Source organism: Polypterus senegalus, chromosome 7 (genome assembly GCF_016835505.1).
Source record: "Polypterus senegalus isolate Bchr_013 chromosome 7, ASM1683550v1, whole genome shotgun sequence".
Taxonomy (NCBI): domain Eukaryota; kingdom Metazoa; phylum Chordata; class Cladistia; order Polypteriformes; family Polypteridae; genus Polypterus; species Polypterus senegalus.
In genome coordinates this window covers 29,541,475-29,559,012 of record NC_053160.1, presented here as the reverse complement: position 1 = coordinate 29,559,012, position 17,538 = coordinate 29,541,475, and the positions used below count along the sequence as shown (strand labels likewise).

General features: G+C 41.3%; 1 protein-coding gene across 1 annotated transcript in view; it reads left to right on the top strand.

Moving 5' to 3' along the window:
• The first annotated feature begins 5,663 nt into the window (after positions 1-5,663).
• Positions 5,664-17,538, top strand: part of LOC120532428 (proteinase-activated receptor 1-like) — a 45,352-nt gene continuing 33,477 nt past the window's right edge. The window contains exon 1 of the mRNA XM_039758408.1: positions 5,664-5,946. Within this exon, the coding sequence (XP_039614342.1) occupies positions 5,862-5,946 (85 nt within the window). The 5' untranslated portion in view covers positions 5,664-5,861. The remainder of the gene's footprint in view (positions 5,947-17,538) is intronic.

The window sequence follows — 17,538 nt, the reverse complement described above, 5'->3', positions numbered from 1 at the left end:
GTATGTTTTTATTCTAAAATAGTAAGAATAAGAGCAGCTCACTTTTCAAAAACTGGCTCGTCCAGAGTCGAACCCATGGAGTTTTAATTACCAGTCAACAGTTGATAATGTTGCGCCACCGAAGCGGTCATAGCAAATGCGTGTCAATGTGGCACTCTAACGCGGGTTCTTTTTCTGCAGTTATATTCTTGAATAGAAGCGCACTTGTTCTGTTATATTTGTACCTTTTGTGAAAGTGTTTCTTTGATATTTGGACTTCAGGCTTCACACATTATACACTTCATGTCTACATTTTGTCAATTATTACTAAAACATGAAAAATGTTTCTGTTTTAACGATGTGTTTACATAGATCATTGTAGACACAGAACACACATGAAATGCATGTGTTCCAAATAACGATATAGTATTTATAAAAGGTGTCATTTAGCTTGACTTCTCACTCTATACAACTCTGAGCAACTGACACGCAGGTAAACAGACTTGAGCTGAGAAAACTGTGGGGTGGGGGGATGTGATCGCAGACTGCTTGCTGCTTATCGACACATTTACAGGACAAAAGACGCTGATGGAGAGGTGTGAAGCGATTTAAGGTGGGATGGATCTACGAGTTTTTTCTTAGGCTCTGGTAATTCTAGTGTAAATGGCACTTTTGCCACTCGCAATAGGGCAGAATTGCTGATGTATCGTGTCAACTGGACAATACAGTGAATGCAGCGTCTACCTATATATGTCTATGCTCTCCGCTCTCATCCAAAGAAACTGAAAAGCGCACCAGTTCCCCTTGGCGCCGCGATTTTCAATACCCTAGTCCCTGCCCTTCGGCATCTCGATTTCTGCTGTGCATCGAGCTTGGACAGATGGAGCTCCTCTGTTCCCGCCCACTTCTGCGGCACTCAGCATAGCTCAATTTGCATGGCTCCACCTCTCGTCAGGACTTGGCTCTTGAGGCACACTGACTTGCGGAGATGTGGGCTACACTGCTACAGTATAAAATATTTTTAAAAATTACTATAAAAGGCAGTACACAATAAAAAAAAATTTAAAAAAAGACTCAAATTAATGCCGGATGTTACTTTCCTTTCCCTTTAAAACTGCGCCAGTTCTCTCAGAATGCCTGTCATGTAGTTTTGTAACAAAAAAAGCATCTAGGAGAGCTTGCTCTGTTCTCTGCAGACTTTGGTCATTTTGCCTACTTCAGTCTTTCCAGGTGATCCCAGGCAGTTTCTATTGTGTTAAGCTCAGGACTTTCCAGAGGCCACACCATCTACTGCAGAGCTTCTTATTCTTCTGTTTGCTTAAAATATGACCTTGGTCTTGTGCTTGGTGTTGTGGTCCTGCTGTTGGCACTGATTAGACACCTCCCTGCTTGGTAACAAGTAATGGATGAGAATATGCATGTACTTTTCAGCATTGAGAATTTCATTCATTTTGGCCAGATCACCATTTGCAGAAATGGTGCCCTAAAACCTGAAAGGAACCTCTGCTGTTCCTCAATGTTGGCTGCAGCCACTCATCCACATTTTTAAAAAATAAAGGTGCCAATGTTCTTGAGAGTGATGCCATAGGGGAACCATTTTGTTTCCCAAAGAGACTCATCCGCATGCAGGTTCTAGAAAGAACCTTTATTTATCTTCTATTCACTCTGCTGACTCATGATTGCACGGCAGCTCTAACACCATCATTATGTTTGTGGATAACACAACAGTGGTGGGCCTAATCGGCAATGGGGATGAGTCAGCTTACAAAATAGAGATATGACATTGAAGGACTGATGCAAGTGCACCATGCTGTCCACACCCCATTGCACATTGAGGGCATTGCAGTAGAACTGGTAAAGAGCACCAAATTCCTGTATGTGCACCTGGCAGTTGATCTTGCTTGGTCAATCAACACCACCTCCATAGCCATGAAGGCGCTGCAGCATCTCCTGAAGGCCCAGAAAGCTTTAGATCTTGAGAGTGCCAATGGAGGCGTGTTTCCTTGGTCACAAGGAATGGTGTCCAGGAGCCCAGTAAGCTTTAGATTGCTAGAACATTGAAGAAGGCAAGTGTGGGGGCATTCGATTGTCAATTGAGGTGATTGTCCACGGCCACATGGATATAGCAGAGCCTTGGTGGTTCGATGTATGGAAAGATCTCCAACCTTCATATGTTTTTATTGACCAGATTTTGAAGTGTTTGTTTAACTCTTAGGATTATTTACTGTTTGATTTTATTCCTTACAATGAACACTGTTTATATTATAGATTATTTATTGATATATTTTTTAAGAAAGGTCTGGGCTGCACTTTACTTTGAAGGGATTTGTTTGGATAGAAGCACTTTGTTGTTCCATGTCCTGATTCGTCCTAGTCCATCCCGGTTACATAACTATCGATGACACGGGTATAAAGGAGTGTGCTGGCTGCAAGCAACCTGGGCATTACATGCTGTGATACCCACCGGGTCCCTGTCACCCTAAACCGGGCAGATTTAATGTACCCTTCAGCACAGGCAGGATTAAATGTTCAATTCTTGTCACTTGACTGTATGCTATGCACTTGCTTAATGTCTCCCACACAGGGGGCTTTCTTTAATGAAAATACAAACATAGAATGTTTAGATATCTGAAATTTGCTCTGTTCTACTGACATGCTAATGCAGAAGGTCAAAAAGAAGCATCCAAGACTGAGACTTTTGTATAGACAAGCAGACTCCCAGATGGCTCACAGCCCCTGTGGCCTTCTGCAGTCCCAAATGCCAATCCAGGTGCTCTCTGTGTGGATTTTTCATATTCATGTTGTGTCCATTTTGTCCCTCTTTCAGTATCTCCTCCTACATCTAAAAGACATTTGGATGCGTTTAGTTGGGAAATTGAAAGCTCCTGCCCTGGATAAGTGGGTTATGAAGATGGATGGATGGTAACACTAACCCGATTAGTGTGATTGAAAGAGCCTTGTGATGGACTGGTGTTTCATCCAGAATTAGTTTGGGTCTTGTGACCTTGGAATAGCAAAAGTAGGTTCAGAAAATCAATAGATTTGTTTTTAAGATTATAAAATGTCCGAAGCTGACAGTTAAAGTTTTTTAATCATGCTGCCTGTAAATACTGATGCCCATTTAACCTGGCACTTGTTCCTCTTTTAAAAAATCTTTTTAGGTTTGAATAATTGTCCTTCCTCCCATCCATTCCTCTCTCCCTCCATTTATCTTTCCATCCCTCCATTTAGTAAATCCACTTAGTCCAACATTTCTTTGCTGTTAAGCCCATCTTTTAATTCCCTTTACAAAGTCTCCTTAATAGCAGTCAATTTCACTATCAGCTAAGAACAGGAGAATGCAGCTATGATATGGGAAAATGTCTCCTGTTCTGACAGATTTCAGTCTACAGAAACATTTGGACAGTATGGTCAGGATTTGGCATAAATATCATGAATCTGTAGATCTGTCCTGCCTTGTGTCACCACAGAATAGGGTTGTGTGGCAAACCGGTAATTAAAAGTATCGAAACACCCAAATTTTATCTCAGTACAGTACCAGCAACTTTTCGATAGTGGAAATAAATATCAGCTTTTCTCTCAATACCCACCCTACTTGACCCACTTCCATCACCCCTCATTATTGGTTGAAAAATGTCCATTTTGTAGATTTAATTAAACAAAACAACCTAATTTTATGTGACTGGGAGTTCAAAGGGGAAATTATTGCTTTCGATGCGATTGGGACTTCACAGCTGTCAAGAGGGAAGTGGTGTTGGAGTAAGATGTAAGTATGTTGTTTGAGAGCACTGGTTTTGTTATATTGTGTGCTTATTATGTTTGAATGTATTATCTGTTTAATATACTGTATTATTTGGATTTGCAATGCATTTTATATTACTTGAATCTGTTATGTGGTTATTATATTACTTGAACACTTGATTTGTGTATTATATATTATTTAAACATGCTGTATTTATTATATAATCTGAATTTGTGTTTACAAATTTAATTTATGATTTTATTGTGTTATTTGACTACATTATGAGTTTAATGTATTACATAAATATATTACGTGTGTGTTCTTAAAGCTCTGGTATTTTTTCAGGCCAAAAGCCTTTAACTGCCGTTACTTTACAAGCACAGTTGTGACTTTTAGTGTTGTGAATTCTTCAACGCCATTGAAGCACCTTTGTCCTCCCCTTGAGCTCATAGGCACCGGCTGCTCATTCCTGGCATGATGGAGGCCGTTAAGGGGTGCGCTAGCTCAGTGCAGGTCTTTGGTGAGCTCTATTTATAGCCAGCACTGCTACAGAAAAATCTCTGACTTGAGATGAATGCTATTCTTGACCCTCATTACAACCCTCAACGAGTCCACAGCATGGTGCTTCCCGAAACAAAACTTCAATTTCTGTCTAAATAAAGTTATTGATTGTTGTTTGTGTACATATGAAGTGACAGGAAGGGAAGAGTGTGTGTGCAAGTCCACACATGGCTGCCTGCTAGATGTAACACTTCTGAGGTAGTGCTCAGTATGAGGGAGGTGAGGTGCTATATGCAATAATTATTACATCATGTTACGTTATATGTAACTTTTTTTATTTAATAAGTATGAGAAGTGCTCTGTGCAATAATTGTCATGTGTAACATTTCTAGATAATGTTAAGTATGAGATATGTATTGTATAATAATTATGTATGCCCTGTTATGTCAGATGTAACCTGTTCTAGGTAATGTTCAGTATGAGAGGTGTAATACAATAATTACTATGTCATGTTTCATCTGATGTACCATTTTAAGTAATGTTTTGTATTAGAGGTGCTGTCTATAATCATTATTATGCTATATTTGATATAATTTTCCCTAATGTTCAATAGGAGAGGTGCTATATAAAATAAGGAATGAATGTCTTCAAGAAATACTACAGCACGTTTAGTCATTGTGCCTTAACTTTTTCTCTTGTATTCATAGTCATTTGGTTCTTTTTGTTTTCTTACTTTCTTGGATTTGTTTCAAGTCCAAGTTCACTGTCACGTACACAGAGGACAGTGACATTTTCACTTTCATGCCAAACGTTCTCGTCGCTGCCACACTCTACGAGCCAAACACGGGCTTACCACGCAACCCCGCAAAAAAAAGTTTTTTTTTTATTTTTAGAAATTGTAATAAATGTACCATTACATTGTTTTAAGTACATCCACTTGAAACAAGAATGAAATATTTGCACATTTACGACGGACAAATAAAGGGCAGTGTTAGCCTGGCCATCGCTGTGGTCTAGTCCCTGGGATATAACGAGCACATTTGCAGTTTGAGGGGATCGCCGTGTTCTACTCAGTTAAAGCTGAGGATGTCTCCGTGTGATGTGTAAAAGTTGTTTAGGTAATGATAGCTCGGTAATGACCGCTAATGATAGCACTGAGCTCATCAAGAGGGTGCGCACAACACACGACACTGTGTTCTGCTTAGCACGCAGTGACCTCCGCTCCCCTTCCCCAGTCTCTGCAGCAGTCTGCCCCGTTTACTGGAAAGTGCTTCTCCGAGTCCCAACTACCTGGACCCAACTTCCGAAGCTTGCATACGCGTGACCGCTGCCTGGAATTCGCCATTCTTTACTCTGCGCGGACAGACGGCTCGTGTCGAGACCTTTGGCCCGCGGCCAAGCCTGACGTCAGTGATTAGGGGGCGGAGTAAGACGCCTGCGGAGGCGCCGGACTCCAACCTGCGCATTCCAATCCGTCTGCTGGAGCTTCTGTGCCTTACTTTTTAAGTGGAGTTACTTTCAATAAAAGCGCTGCCTTTAACCGTCCATCTTTGCTAATAAACCAACTGAGGAATAATTTGGAAAAGTACTCTCAAGGAAAGGAAGGCTCAGCGCGAGTAACCGCAAAAAGACAAAAGACATGAGACCTTCAGCCATGCAGTGGCAACCCTGGCTTATCCTCTGTGTTGTGGTTATCTCTGCGGTGGCATCAGAGCAGCTCGATGGTAAGGACTCTGGTCTGTTACATTATTTGAAGGTTCCTGTCCATGTGAAACTGAATTTTACATTTTTTTTTGGTAACCATAGGTACGAAGTTGTTTACCATACAAAAGTCGCATCTGATTGTTTAAAGACTGTGGTCGGACGTGTGCGTCTAAAGTACAGTTATGCCTACCGCTTACAGTACAGTATTTTTATTTTGCAATAATTTTGAATTGTAGTTAAACAAATAAAGCAAGAAACACATATGGCGAAACTTTCTAACCTGACGTAAAAAAACCGTTAATGTGCGTTTGCAGTGATGTTGAGCGTGCCCGACAATGGCGTCGACTTGATTCATTTTTTAGCACAAAAAGTGCATCTCATTATGTATTTAATAAATCTGCTGATTATTCAAATCAAAAAGATCTGTGAGTGATAGTGAAGCCACGTCCATAATTGTAGCCTCATGACGCCGTCTGCCTCCTCCTGTGCTTCTGAACCTCCGAACAATTAAAGGAAGCAAGAAGGGAGGAGGCTGTGAAAAGACAAATCCGGCGTTTATTAGCACAGCAGCTAATCTCTCATTCGAGCACTGCATACCCCAGCCCCCCCAAAAAAAAACTTTTCAAAGGGCAACCTTGTTTTTCAAAATGGGGACATTAAGTTGAACCCTAGCTTTGAGGACTCTTCAATCTGCCGTGACCACGTCTGTTATTCCTGGTGTCCCCAGTTCGGTTTTGCCGACTTGGATTGGTTTGACATTTTATTGCTGATTTAACACGTTCACTGCCGACAGATGCGCTGCACTTCCAGCCACTCGACTGGATTATGTCTTTACAGATGCAGTGCATGTGATATTGTGATGCTGGTCTGCACCGTAATCCACCCTCACAAAAATATAATATCTGGACTCTATAGGTTTAGGTGTGCTGAATGCATTTCAGAAATTGATATTTCTCCTGCACAAATCATTTCCGCAATATATTGGATTTAGTAAAAAAAAAATACTTATTTTGAAAAAAGGTACATTTGTCTTTTAGTACAAGAATTTTTCATACTTAGAATATTATTTGAAGTATATCTTGAGCTGAAAAATGGCTGTCTTCCTTGTTCAAAACGAAGTAGTTGCTACACTTTTTTTTTTTGCTCAGTCAGTATTTTCTGTTTTTCTCCCTTCTTTTTTCTTCAAAATAGCCTGGAATTTCTAATTAGAAGGTTAAAAAGATACTTTTTTATTGTCACAAAGAATGAGCATTGTTTTTTGAATGGATTTTACATATGCATGCAAGGTCAGGCTGATATACCAGTTGTCTTTGATCAGGTAACAGGTAAGCAAATGATAAAAAAAATAATATTAATAAAATAAAAAGTGCGTGTCAAAATTTTTTTGGAAATACAAAAGCAAGAAAATACTTGAGGAACTTCTCTCTTCCTACTTTGCACTTGGGTGCAGCATGTCTTCAAAAGTCGATTTCCTCCCTGAGATCGAGAGTGGTCTCTGATAAACACGGTGAGAGATTCCATCAGGACATTGCTCAAATGGGGAGATGTTATAGTTGAAAGTGATGTCTGTCACAGTCGTTCCACAGTGAAACACCTTCAGAGGGTTTTAAGAGGAAAAAGAAATTCCAAAGTGACTATTTTTCGTAAGTAGTAATCATAAATAAAATATAATTACATGTGGCTGACATGGGGGTGCATTGATAGCAGTAAGGAGACTGGGGATTGGTATCCAATGTCCTTGCCTGTGTGGCTTTTTGTGTGTTCTCCTGGTGTCTGTGTGGGTTCCTCCCACAGTTTAAAGATACACAGTTTAGGTGAACTGGCAATGCTAGACTGGCCCTGGTGTGTGTGTCTGTCTGTCTGCTTTGAGATGACCTGGAGTCCTGTCCAGGATTTGTTCCTGATTTGTGCCCTACACTAGCTGGGATAGGCTCTGGCACCCCCAGTGACGCTGGTGTGGTGTAAGTGGGTTAGAAAAATGACAGAATTCTATGTGCAGTTTTTTCACTTTGAACTTTCATTCTCTTAAAAACTAAATGTAAAAGAACAGTTCTGTTGCTAGCTTTGGATTCTACACCCTTACATTTTTGATGGGTTGAAAAAAAAAGTTTTATACAGAGCAGTGTAATTGACCTATGGTGGGCACTTTAGTTTTGATTCATGTTGTGTGTCAGTGTTAACTTTGAAAATGCTGTGTAAATGCTGTAACTCCACGTGAGATGAGCAGCAAAGGTGGGCAATGGCTGAATCCCAGAGTGCTTAACTGCTGGGGGTTGCAGGGGACTCCACCAAAAAACGAGCAGGCATTTGGACACTTCATCTTGTCCTCCTTAATATGTTTGATCTCAGCCTCACACCACCTGACACCTATGGAGGAACAAAATTAAGTATGTAAATTAATTGTATTCTGAGACAGTAAATAGATTAAACACTGTGATATATGAAATGTTTTTTCGTCATTTATTTATTTTAGTGACACCACAGCCAAAATAAAATATGTCCTGAAATGTAAACTGTCACTTTCTCCATTTAAAGTTGAGAGGGTGGGCTCTAGCGTGTACAGTACTGTGTTTTGATCGGTGAGTCGTTTGTAGCATCAGGTGCACATGCCTGCTTGTATGAGCCACAGGATTCAAAAGGCAAGCAAAGCACAAGCTCAGAGTTGTGGCTGTGTGCATCCGAATGTTGGCCAGGATTACTGCATTAAGCAGCTACTTTAATTCAAGATAACTTAAATTCATCACCCTCTCCGGTGTCTGCATCCAGTGAGTGGTGTCTGCCTATAAATGTAACATCTGATGTCCAAAGATTTATGCACGCTCTGCTCTTGGTTCACCAATCAAAACTCAGAATTCACTAGAGCAGTGGTTCCCAAACTCGGTCCTGGGGGACCCACTGTGGCTGCAGGTTTTTGTTCCAACCAGATTCACAATTGGTGATAGTAATCGATAACAACTGATCTCATTTTTAGCTGGTTTAATTAACTTTTTTACTTTTATTCTCCTTTCAGAAAAACACAACAGTATGTTTTTTTTTTTTACATTTATAAGACATTTAGAAATATTTGTTTTTTTTCTAAAGCTGTAAAACCTTAACTCTCTCTTGTTGTTTTCCTGTTATTTTCCCCTTTTCCTGTGTAGTTTGCTCCCTTCATTTAACTGTAATAGTGACAATTAACAACCAGCATAGCAGACAACCAGGATAATGAAAGTTGTGGCAACTTCAGTGTCAGGCCTGCTAATTAGTAAATAATCAATTAAATAACCAGAACACCTGAAAAAGCAGAATGAAAATTTGTTTAAAATACTGTAAACCCATATAACTGCTTATTCCATTTTAATAAAAACGTACCAAACTTAGTTTATAATTTCTACATTGACTCAAAAACATGGAGACTGGAAAATAATGACTCACTTAATTTAGGCTAAGAGTCCAAAGAAAAATGGAAGTTGGTTGGAATAAAAACCTACAGCTGCAGTGAGTCCCCAGGACCGAGTTTGGGAACCACTGCTCTAGAAGCTCACTCTGTCAACTTTGATGGGTGAAAATGGACCATTTTCATTTCAAGGTGCGTTTCATGTTGCATGTGGTGTCACTAAAATTAAATGAATAAAGAAGTAAATACACAGAGGAATAAACAATAAAAAAATATTTCGAGACACATTTTAATCGTTTATTCTCTCATCATTCCATTATTTATTTTGTGTCACATTTCACAATACATTTACTTCTTTGCATATTCTTTCATTTTGTCAAAAAACCATCCCCTATAGACACCTCCTCTGCTGGTTTCTTCAAGTTCATTGGCACAGCTACTCCTTATTCCTTTCTTACCTACTTCCAGGCACACAAACACTTGGTCATTGCAGAGCTCTATTTTAAATCTGGAAGTGTGGCTGCCTGACTCCTGAAGTTCCCAGATGCTGTGGTAAAGGCAGAGCTTTTAGGAGAATTCCCTGACACTCGCAGGTAGTTGATGTCTCCTGATTGAACACTTCATCCTGTAAGGGCTATGGAGTCGATGCATAAAACCTTTGACTCTGACTCCTCATTTCTAGTACCGTTAACTCTGACTCTGCCTCCTCTGTTTGTGATTAGACTTGTATATTTAATATGCTGATGGAAAGCACACAATGTACAAGATACAAGGCACTTCATCGCAGCCAGCGTGAATCATTGGGGTACTTTTTAGCACTCTAACCTGTTAAAGTTTGGGTTTAAGGGCTGTAGCAATGTTGTGGTTTGCAAGTACTGAGTTAACATAAAGGCTAAAATTAGAATACAAAATTAAAAAAAAACGAAGCTATTGTATATTTTCATCAAAAGTCTTGAAGAAAAACAGTTTAATTGACTCAGAATATGTGAACACATTACAGTATTTTACAATTTACATTTCGTTAGAGTCGGCATATTTTTTACTGACTCAAACTCCAGTTTCCTAATAATTACTTCCAGCTCCATGACTCTGACTCCACAGCCCTGTGTATTAGAGTGTGTTTTGAATGGCATTCTCATAATTCTTGTGAATTCAAAATGGAGCCCAAACACAATGTCTGTAGGGACTCCATTTTAAACTTTGAATGTTGTGTATTCTATATTTATATATTTATGTATGTATCTATGGCTGGCAAGCCAGTGAGGTGATGATAAGTTCTCGTCTTGTGCAGTGAGTCAGATAAAAAAATTGTGTGCCTTTTTGTGGCTTTGCTTTTATTGTCATTTGATTAAACATTTGAATGTTTTTGATTTAAAAAGATATTCCTCACATTATTTTAATTGCTACTGTTATGTTAGTATCTCATGATGTCGCCTCCTGTGATGAGGCCTGTTAGGCCCTGGCAGTATGCAGTTTTAAAATAAAAACCGGGTGCATGCCATAGTGTGAATGAGCGGCCCTGGGGTGTTGATCAGGGGAGACTGGTTGGACCTGCATTCACACACAGGCACACACGGTGCAATTAGGCACCTGTGCCCACCCAAGTATAGAGGAGCCTGAACAGGACAGGAAAAGGTTTGAAGACAGAGCGAAATAAACGGGCAAAGAGGGAAAAAAAGAAACAAAGATGGAGATTGGAGGTTAAAGTTAAAGAGAAGGAATAAGAGAAGATTGTGGAAGGCAAGCAGTCAGGAATGGCATCCCACAGGGAGCAAGTGGGTGGGCTCATAGGGCTGGGTTGCACTTGCTAAGCACCCACAAGCCAGAGTGAACAACCTCATCAAGTGGGCTCCTGCCTAAGGTCTGAGCTATGGCTGCTGGAGTGAAGAGCAGGGCTTGCAGGGTCCTCGCTGAGAGACGTGCAGCAGATACGAGTCTTGACGGTATTCGCTGGCTAAGCCAACCTTGTGGGGTTAGCAGCAGAGACACAACTGAGAAGAAAGCACCGTGGCTCATGACAGTTTTTAAAGGACAGACCCTGCCAGTTATTGTAACGTCGTTTTTATCATTTTTTTTTGATTATTTGATTTGTGTTCAAGGACCTCTCTATGTGGAGTTTACATGTTCACCCCATGTCTGCGTGAGTTTCCTCTGGGTGCTCTGGTTTCCTTCTACAGTCCAAAGAAATGCAGGTTGGGTGAACTGGCTTTAGTGGGTGTTTGGTGTGTGTTCTCCCTGTAATGGATTGGCACTCTGTCCAGGGTTTGTCCCTGCCTTGCATTGTAAGCTAGCTGGGTTTGGCTCAAGCACTGCCTGTAACCCTAGTCTGGATTAAACAGGTTAGAAAATGACATGACATGTTAACCCCATGTCTGTGTGAGTTTCCACTGGGTGTTCTGTTTTCCTTCTACAGTCCAAACACATGCAGGTTAGGTGAACTGGCTTTAGTGGGTGTTTGGTGTGTGGATGTGTGTGTGTTCTCCCTGTGATGGATTGCACTCTGTCCAGGGTTTGTCCCTGCCTTGCATTGTAAACTAGCTGGGTTTGGCTTAAGCACTGCCTGTAACCCTAGTCTGGATTAAACAGGTTAGAAAATGACATGACATGTTTTGTATTTTAGTACATTTTCTTTTTTGTCACGTTATGTTATTTATTGAGTATTTACTGGACTTGTAACCTCCACAGACTCACCGTTTTTATTATGGATTATTTATTAAGAAGACCCCACTGCACTTTGTTTGTTGAATACTTTCTCTGTTTGAATAAAAAACACTTTTGCACATTTTCACTGTTCCTTGCCTGTTCTGTATCCTTATTTCCCAGTTCATCCTCTGTTTCTGTCTAACGATGTCCTGGGTTAACGGGAATATGTGAGCTGCAGCCGGCTTGGACATCACACCTCTGTAGGAGGGACACTCGGGTCAGTCTAATAGCAGCCACTTATAGCAGTTTTCTAGGCCGGAGGTTGCATCTTCAACAGTAAGTCTTAATGCTGACAACATCTACTGCAACAGGCCTACATATTCAGCAGGCCAATATTGTAAAGACGCCATTAACAAAATGCAACTGTTGGACTGAAGCAGCTTATCAGATATGAGGGGAATGAATACCCCACAACAGTGGAGCACACAGTTCATAACAGCAACAGAAAAACTCTTATGTAATAATGAGTTTAATGTAATACATAAAGTCAAGCAACTTAAACCAACAGTTTCTGTTTTCATAGCCAACATTGGCCAAGCCTAAAAAAATGTTTAGGCTTATTGGGAAACTGAGGCTGCAAGAATAAATTGACGGTACTGGGGCTCGCATTTGACGGTCAAGATGGTCTGTGCAATCAAACAAGACCCATAATTTTTGTTCAGAAGTGTGGTTTGTTTGTGCTGTGTGCCTTTCGGGGACGTGTCTGCTGTTTTGCTGTGCTGAATTCAAACCAGATCTGCTTGCATACCAGCGAAGAGATAAAATGGCGTGTTTCCTGAATATTGTAATTCTTTGGAATTTTAACAGCTCGGGTAAGCAGGAACACTAAACTTGACACAGATGGAGCTGATGACAGGACAAATTCTTTCTCACCTGTCATTTTCTGCTGATTATGTTTGAGCATACCATCTTTTCAGAAAGCGTTGAAGACTTTCATTATCCACTTTGAGCATGTGAAATGATGCCAGGACTTTCTTGTTCTACAGTGCATCCAGAAAGTATTCACAGCGCATCACTTTTTCCACATTTTGTTATGTTACAGCCTTATTCCAAAATGGATTAAATTCATTTTTTTCCTCAGAATTCTACACACAACACCCCATAATGACAATGTGAAAAAAGTTTAATGAGGTTTTTGCAAATTTATTAAAAATAAAAAAAACTGAGAAATCACATGTACATAAGTATTCACAGCCTTTGCTCAATACTTTGTCGATGCACCTTTGTCAGTAATTACAGCCTCAAGTCTTTTTGAATATGATGCCACAAGCTTGGCACACCTGTCCTTGGCCAGTTTCGTCCATTCCTCTTTGCAGCACCTCTCAGGCTCCATCAGGTTGGATGGGAAGCGTCGGTGCACAGCCATTTTAAGATCTCTCCAGAGATGTTCAATCGGATTCAAGTCTGGGCTGTGGCTGGGCCACTCAAGGACATTCACAGAGTTGTCCTGAAGCCACTCCTTTGATATCTTGGCTGTGTGCTTAGGGTCGTTGTCCTGCTGAAAGATGAATCGTCGCCCCAGTCTGAGATCAAGAGTGCTCTGGAGCAGGTTTTCATCCAGGATGTCTCTGTACATTGCTGCAGTCATCTTTCCCTTTATCCTGACCAGTCTCACAGTTCCTGCCGCTGAAGAACATGCCCACAGCATGATGCTGCCACCACCATGCTTCATTGTAGGGATGGTATTGGCCTGGTGATGAGCATTGCCTGGTTTCCTCCAAACGTGATGCCTGGCATTCACACCAAAGTGTTCGATCTTTATCTCATCAGACCAGAGAATTTTGTTTCTCATGGTCTGAGAGTCCTTCAGGTGCCTTTTGGCAAACTCCAGGTCACTCTACCATACAGGCCTTATTGGTGGATTGCTGCAGAGATGGTTGTCCTTCTGGAAGGTTCTCCTCTCTCCACAGAGGACCTCTGGAGCTCTGACAGAGTGACCATCAGGTTCTTGGTCACCTCCCTGACTAAGGCCCTTCACCCCCGATCGCTCAGTTTAGATGGCCGGCCAGCTCTAGGAAGAGTCCTGGTGGTTTCGAACTTCTTCCTCTTACAGATGATGGAGGCCACTGAGCTCATTGGGACCTTCAAAGCAGCAGAAATATTTCTGTAACCTTCCCCAGATTTGTGCATCGATACAATCCTGTCTCGTAGGTCTACCTGAGCTCAATTTTGAGCTTCGTGGCAAAGGCTGTGAATACTTGTGTACATGTGCTTTCTCAATTTTTTTAATTTTAATAAATTTGCAAAAACCTCAAGTAAATGTTTTTCACGTTGTCATTATGGGGTGTTGTGTGTAGAATTCTGAGGAAAAAAATGAATTTAATCCATTTTGGAATAAGACTGTAACATAAAATGTGGAAAAAGTGATGCGCTGTGAATACTTTCTGGATGCACTGTATGTTGAAAACATTTGCTTAGTTAGCTTTGCTTAACCATAGCTTCATGAATTGCTATATGACCATCTAGGTGATATTATGTTTGACAGCCACCAGGAACAAAATCAGAGTAATTATGGGTACAAGTAAGTAAAAAAAACAACAGGGTAATTTTAACAGTATTGTTCAAAAGTGAACATCTCTGGCCTTCCAGACATTCGTAGCAGCATCTGATTAGCATTTATGCTGCATTCACATGCTGTCAGACAGATGGGAAATATGAATTTCCTAGTCGGAAATTTCATGTAAATGTCCCTTAGAGTTGGATCTCCCTTCCAGACAATGAGGAGGAAACATTGCTATGTGAATTAGCTGAGCTGTGAAGTAATGTTGGCCTTTCACGTCAGCCAATGATACAAGATGATAAAAAATAAAACCCATAAATAACTTGATCCAGCCACAAGTGGCATTTTTAGTGGTCAAGTTGTATCTGGAGCAACATGATACACTTTTAATGAATTTAGTTTGCTGTTCATTTTCCTGAAAAAAAATGAAAGCTGATCTCATATTGCTTTTTGGGTGGACTGCATAACAAATTGCCAGAAGCCTTGGATTTCTCCCAAAAGTCTGACTGGTATAGTAATTCAGCCCCCAAACACAGACAGACAGACACCAAATGTCCAAAAACACACATTTAATTATATTCTTTGATGTATAACACCACACAGTGCCTTAAATAGCCACAATTCTCTCACAATCCCTACTTTCTTTTCAACTATTTTCTTCACTGCCATCCTCACTTCTCCTCTCACAAGCTCCATTTTCTTCCTCCCGACTCCGGCTCCTCTTCTGGAGGAGGCAGCCCCTTTTATAATAACCCAGATGTGCTCCAGGTACTCCGTCATGATCTTCTGGAAGTACCTCCTGGTGTGGCAGAAGTGCTGCAGTCCAAGGCTTTGTAATCCTCCTCCGGGCGCCCCCTGCCGGTGGTCGTGGGCTCCAACAGGGTTGAGCTTCTAAGCTCTGACCCTGTGGCCCCGATGCAGACCAGGGCGGCTGCCCTCTTGTGGCCCCGGGGAAGTATTGTCCCTCTCCTGGTCCTTCCTCCTTTCAGGTGTCCCGGCTGGGCAGGAACCCCAGCCGTCCATCACACTGGAAAAGCAAAATTTCACAAGTGAGAACTATGAAAACTCCCACCACACTTAGTGAACTTAGCAGCAATACACATGTAAAATAATCCTCCATGTTTGGGTGGGCCCACAGATAGCTGTACCCCTGTACTTGTCCATGCAAAGACTTATGTTTCTGTGTTTCAGGGAAAAGTCATCCAGTATTTCCACTTCTTCCATGATCCAATAAACTTGGTATTCCATTTTGATTAAGAAAAAGGGGTTTAGACAAAAAAAAATCAAAACGGTTAAAGTGAGGGTGTAAAAATGGAATGGTATTGTTTAAATACTGGGTTATCATTTACTTGGCAGCACAAAGGAAAAATCTGTTATGACTGCAGGGCTTATGAAACTCAAAAACCAGACCTTAATTTCAAAATGCTGGCCTATACTTCAGATTGACCTGAAAAACACAAGTAGGCTTCACTAGCACAAAAGAGGCATGGGCATCAAACTCAAGAAGCAGGCTCTGTGGCCTATGCATCCAAAATGAGCCTAAGTGGGAGAGTGAGGGACTGCCCTGTATAATGATGAAAAGGAAAAAAAAAATGACACAATAGTGTACTGGTCGGTGTGGTCACAAACTGAAAGTTAAATATTTGCTGTCAGAGTCACAGTGCTCTCTTGGATGCAGGTTCCAAAACTGAATGCCGACTTTTGGCTTTGTCTCTTTTTATTTTGTCTGAGACAGTAGGGGTGGGACTTCTCTGTTGATGTTAGAGGAAACGATGTTAGTATTCTACCGACTGGGCTGCCATGGTAGTTAAAGAGGAGATAGTTACCAACAGCTCCCACTCATGCTCGGAGGTGGCATTACCAGTGTTGTGGCCTTATGATTAATCCCTACTTGCACATGTCTAATATGTATTGTAGCCATTAGGAAGTAGACCATCACACCAAACCCTTAGACACAATTGCACCATAATAGTCCCAGTTTAATTAAAGTGCTTTTAAATTAAACAATGCCTTCAGTACAACTCTTCATTTTCTTAATCTACAGCTCCACTCTCTCCTCCACATCTGACCCCAACTCCTCCTGAGTCAAGTGGAGGGCTTGCTTTTAACTCCAGTGCCAAAAGTACTTCCTGCGCTTAATCTGTCACCTCTGGAAAGCACATCCGGGTCATGCAGGACCCAAACAGTCTTCTTGCTATCCGTATCCAATCGGCTGCCTCTGGCAATCCCCACAGAACTTGGCACAAAAGGCCCCTGGGACCACAACTCACCTGTTACCTGCTATTTGGACTCCCCAGACAGGATGCTGCCACCCAGTGTACGGGGGACTGTTCTGCATATAGCTGTCGCCCATTGTCATGACGTTCCGGGTACCCAAGCCCACTTTAGTGTCCTTCCAAGGTTGCTGGAACACCAGCCCTGGTGTAGCTGCTGCTACAGTATCTTCCTGTGCCCATGTCCTTGCAAGGAAGAAGAATATCACTGTTTCCAGGTAAGGGAGCAGGATCCATCCTGGCAGGGACACCAGTTTGGTCCCTCACAATATATACTATTAAATGAAGCGATGTTTTATTTGGCAGCACAGTGATAAAGTGGTAGCAGAGACCAGGATTTGTGTTCCAGGATCTCTCTATGTGTAGTTTTACATGTTAACCCCATGTCTGTGTGAGTTTCCACTGGGTGTTCTGTTTTCCTTCTACAGTCCAAACACATGCAGGTTAGGTGAACTGGCTTTAGTGGGTGTTTGGTGTGTGTTAGTGTGTGTGTTCTCCCTGTAATGGATTGGCACTCTGTCCAGGGTTGTCCCTGCCTTGCATTGTAAGCTAGCTGGAACTGGCTCAAGCACTGCCTGTAACCCTAGTCTGGATTAAGCAGGTTAGAAAATGACATGACATGTTTTGTATTTTAGTACATTCTTTTTTTGTCATGTTGCAGGAGAGTGGTGACGTGTTACATTGTGGTCATATGTGGAGGTAAGAATTTCATTGTACATGCAGCAAAACTACTACAGATACTAAAACCACAAGCAGGAGA